This window comes from Haliaeetus leucocephalus, unplaced genomic scaffold, assembly GCF_000737465.1.
Source record: "Haliaeetus leucocephalus isolate CR32 unplaced genomic scaffold, Haliaeetus_leucocephalus-4.0 Scaffold257, whole genome shotgun sequence".
NCBI lineage: Eukaryota > Metazoa > Chordata > Aves > Accipitriformes > Accipitridae > Haliaeetus > Haliaeetus leucocephalus.
Window position 1 is genome coordinate 13,159 of NW_010972693.1, and position 4,397 is coordinate 17,555.

Consider the following 4,397-nt stretch of genomic DNA (forward strand, 5'->3'; position numbering starts at 1 on the left):
AGGGATGGACGTGCAGATGGGTGGACAGACCGATGATCACAGACACGCGTGGACAGATGAACACAGAGAAGGACGTGTGGACAGACGCGTGGGTGGATGCACAGGGAGATGGAGGCACACCCGGAGGGATGGACACGCGGACGCACGGGCAGACGCGGACGGGCACGAGGACGAGCGCACGGACGGACGGGGAGAGAAGGAAGAAGGAGGCAGAAATCAGAGCTGGAGCGGCCAAGACGCACCCCCATCCCCGAGCCCCGCGGAGGAGGAGGAAGGAAGAGGAGGAGGAGGAGGAGGAAGGCCAGCTCCTACCTGGGATCTTGAGGTTGAGGTCACAGGTGCTGCCGATGGTGGCGATGGAGGGGGCCTGCCGCCGGCGCGTGATGCTCTCCTTCATGCGCCCCTCACCCGTCACCTTCACCGTGAAGGGGCTCCCTGCGGGTGATGGCCACCTCAGGGACCTGGTCACCAAGGGGGGACCCAGGGGTCCAGGCGCTCCAGTGCCACCCCGCGTGTCCCCGTCCCCCCCCAGTCCCCACCTGGGACGTGTTTGTCGGCAAACTTGATGTTGATGATGTAGTTGCCGGGCTCAGTGGGGCAGTAGGTGACCTTGCAGGTGCCGTCCTCCACGTCCTCACAGTTGATGTCCACCTTGCTGGGACCCTCGATGGACAGGCCCAGCCCACCGTAGCCTAGGCAGCCATGAGGACATGCTCAGAGCTGTCCCACTGCTGCTGTCCCCATCCTGGCCATACTCATGCCATGGCCACCATCCCATCCTGGCCATGACCATGCCATAGCCATGGTCACCATAGCATGACCCTCTTGGCTATGGCTGCACCATGGCCACAGCCACCATCCCTTCCTTGCCATGGCCACAACCATGGCCACTAGCCCAGCCACCACCATGGCCACTACCCTATCCTATGCTGGCCACAGCCGTGGCATGGCCTTGGCCACCATCCCATCCGGGCCTTGGCCATGCCACCACCACAGCCACCATCCAACCCCAGCCACAGCGACCATCCCACCTTGGCCATAGGCATGGCCACCACCGCGCTCCAGCCACAACCATGGCCACCATCCCACCCTTGCTATGGTACGCCATGGCCATAAGCATGGCCACCACTCTATCCTGTGCTGGCCATAGCCATGACATGGTCTTGGCCACCATTTCATCTTGGTCGTGGCCATGGTCACCATCTCATCTCAGCCATGACCACAGCCACCATCCCATCCTAGCCATAGCCATGGTGACCACCTCATCCCAACCATGACCACACGATGGCAGTGACTATCCCACAGTCCCATCCCAACTCGTGGCCCCAGGGACCATGGTCTCACCAGCGCTGCGTGTGTCCACAATGAACTCGGACACCTCGAACGTGTGACCTTCCACCAGTCCCTTGCCCCACACCTTCACCCGGCTGGCGTCCCCGATCTCTGACTGCCCCACCAGGATCTTGAAGGGGCTGTTGGTGACGTGCTGCCCGCTCTTCTTCACACTCACCACGTGCTCGCCCACCTCCTTGGGTGTGAAGGAGATGCCTGAGGGGAACACCACTGTCAGCCACCTCTACCAGCCCTGGCCTCCACCACAAGCCCCTGATCACCAGCAATGTGCCGTGGCCATCAAGCCCTGAGCACCCAATGTCATGGGGCCACCCATCCCTGTGATGCCACAGCCCTGTCGTCCCTTGTCCCACGTCCCTAAGTCCCACATCACCCTCTCTGTGTGCCCACCACCTTACACCCCATGCCCTAGCTCTCCTGCACCTGCATCCTCCTGGCCCCATGTGTGCATGTCACTGTGTCCCCTGTCCCCATGTCCCCCACGCACCGATGTGGCGGTTGGGCAGCCGCTTGAGTAGGCAGGGCTCCTCGTTGCCCGATGGCGCCCGAATGCTGGCCGTCAGCAGGCTCAGGTCTGTCTCTGTGATCTTCAGCGAGACATCAGTCGAGGTGCCCACGTTGAGTTGGGACGTCCGCATGGAGTCATCCCCTATGGAGATGCCATCAGTGGGGCCAAGGGGACAGCGGCCTGAGGTGGGTGGGGGGTTGGATGGGGTCTCCGGGGCTGGAGATGGATGGGGTCCCTGTGGCCATGTGGACAGGGTCCCCAGGGACAGGGAAGGATGAGGTTTCCATAGATGTGTGAATAGGGTCCTCAAGACCATGTGATAGGGTCCCCATGAGGTCCCCTGGGCCATGTGATGGGGTCTTGGAGGCTGGGAATGGATGGGGTCCCCACGGCCATGTGGTGGGGTCCTGATGGCCATGCAGCTGTCCCCATGGCCATGTGCACATGGTCCCCATGGCTGTGTGAATGGGATCCTCATGGCTGGGGCTGGTCATGACCATATGATGGTGTCTCCAAGGCCCTACAAAGTCCCCATGGCCATGTGATGGGGTCCTGGTGGCCAGGGATGGACAGGGACATCACAGCTGTGTGATGGGTTCCCAGTGGCCATGCAGGTGCCCCCATGGCTATGACCATGCAGGTGCCCCCATGGCTATCTGGAGGCACCAAGGACCTTGGGTTGGATCCCCAAGACCACGGGGGTCCCATCTCACCAGTGATCTTGGCGGTGAAGGGGCTGCCTGGGATGTGCTTGTCATCGAAGCGGACGATGATGTTGTAGTCCCCGGGGGCGGTGGGCAGGTAGGACACCGTGCAGGTCCCGTCCTTGTTATCCTGGCAGGTGATCTCTGCCTTGGAGGGACCCTCGACTGCCAACGAGAGCCCACCTGGGGGGCACAGGGAGGGTGTCAGGAGGCATTGGGCATCTCTAACCCCTCCCGGTAGCATTGGGGGGGTCTCCAGAACCCTCCCAGAGCCCCTGGTGCCCCCCCCGGCCACCACTCACCCTCCCCAGCATCCTTGGTGACGATGGTGAAGGTGCAAGGCTTGTTGACCATGCCGTGACTCAGCCCCGGCCCATAGGCGCTCACGTGCCGGGGGTTGATGGCGTCCACGTAGAACTGGAGAGGACTCCCTGGGGACACAGGGGATGATGGTCAGGGACCCCATGGGGACACCTCGCACCATAGCGGGCTGCTCAACCCATGGGTGCCCAACCAGGGTGAGGTGGCATCAGCCTCGCTCAGCCACCTCCCAGTGATCCCAGTAGCCCCTCAGTCTCACCAGGGATGTGGTTGCCATCATAGCGGATGTCCATCTCGTGCAGCCCTTTCTCGGTGGGGGCGTAGCGCACTGTCACCGTCCCGTCCTTGTTGTCAGTGATGTTGGGTCGCGCTGTCTTCCCCGAGGGCATCCGCACTTCCCCTGGGGCCACCGCATCAGCCGGGAACTGGGGGCAGCTGGTTTGCGCCCCACTGTGCCCCACAGCCCGGTCCATGGCTCCCCCAAAATCCCCGCACCCCCCATGTGCCATCCCCACTCCCCATACCTGTGATCTCACCCTTCTGCACAGTGAAGGGGATGACGAGGTTGAAGGGCCGGAGGTTCTCAGCGGTGGCGGGAGGCTCCTCCGTGGCCTGATGCCGTGGAGCAGAGAGGAGGTGTAAGAACCATGGTACCCCATGGTGGGCTTCCAACCCCATGGTGACCATCACGGTCTTCCAACTCTGTGGTGCCCACCATGGCCCCAACTTTCTGCCCCATTGTGCCCATCATGGTCTCCCAACTCCTTGGTGACCATCACGGTCTCCCAACCCCATGGTACCCACCCTCACCCCAACTCTCTCCCCCATAGTGCCCATCATAGTCTCCAAACCCCATGATGGCCACCCTGGCCCCGATTCTCTGCCCCTTGGTGCCCATCATGGTCTCCCAACTACACTGTCAACACCCTGGCCCCAGTTCAGTTCCACAGTGCTCACCATAGTCTCCCAACCCCATGGTGCCCATCACAGTCTCCCAGCCCCATGGTGTCCACCATGGCCCCAATCCCATGATGCCCATCATGGTCTCCCGGTTCCATGATGCGGATCATGGTCTCCTAACCCCATGGTGCCCACAATGGCCCCAAGCCTCTGGCCCTTGGATCCACCACAGCCTCCCAACCCCACAGTCCCCACCACAACCTCCATCCCACCTCCACCACAGACCCCCAGCGACACCCACCAGGACATGGAAGGGGCTGTTGGGGACATGCTCCCCGCCGAAGCGGATGGTGATGACGTATTTCCCGGGCTCGGGGGCGGTGTAGTAGATGTCGAAGGTGCCATCGTGGTTCTCCACCACATCCACGTCCAGTTCGGCCCCATCGGGGGTCGACACCTTGCAGGTCACCTTCCCCTGGCCGGCCGCCTTGGCGTCTACCGTGATTACCGTCTCCTCCCCGATCTGGATGGTGGGACCCAAGCAGGCACCTGCGGGAGGGTTTGGGGGGGCGTCATGGTCATGGGGACCCCCAGTCCAGCCCCCCAACTCC

General features: G+C 62.6%; 1 protein-coding gene across 1 annotated transcript in view; it reads right to left on the minus strand.

Moving 5' to 3' along the window:
- Window positions 1-4,397, minus strand: part of LOC104832551 (filamin-C-like) — a 32,507-nt gene that overhangs the window by 10,944 nt on the left and 17,166 nt on the right. Inside the window, exons 23-31 of the mRNA XM_010568793.1 lie at window positions 4,088-4,335; window positions 3,411-3,498; window positions 3,146-3,286; window positions 2,868-2,996; window positions 2,575-2,748; window positions 1,841-2,002; window positions 1,345-1,548; window positions 540-692; window positions 313-435 (exon numbers count right to left, since the gene is read on the minus strand). Of these exons, the coding sequence (XP_010567095.1) occupies window positions 313-435; window positions 540-692; window positions 1,345-1,548; window positions 1,841-2,002; window positions 2,575-2,748; window positions 2,868-2,996; window positions 3,146-3,286; window positions 3,411-3,498; window positions 4,088-4,335 (1,422 nt within the window). The remainder of the gene's footprint in view (window positions 1-312; window positions 436-539; window positions 693-1,344; window positions 1,549-1,840; window positions 2,003-2,574; window positions 2,749-2,867; window positions 2,997-3,145; window positions 3,287-3,410; window positions 3,499-4,087; window positions 4,336-4,397) is intronic.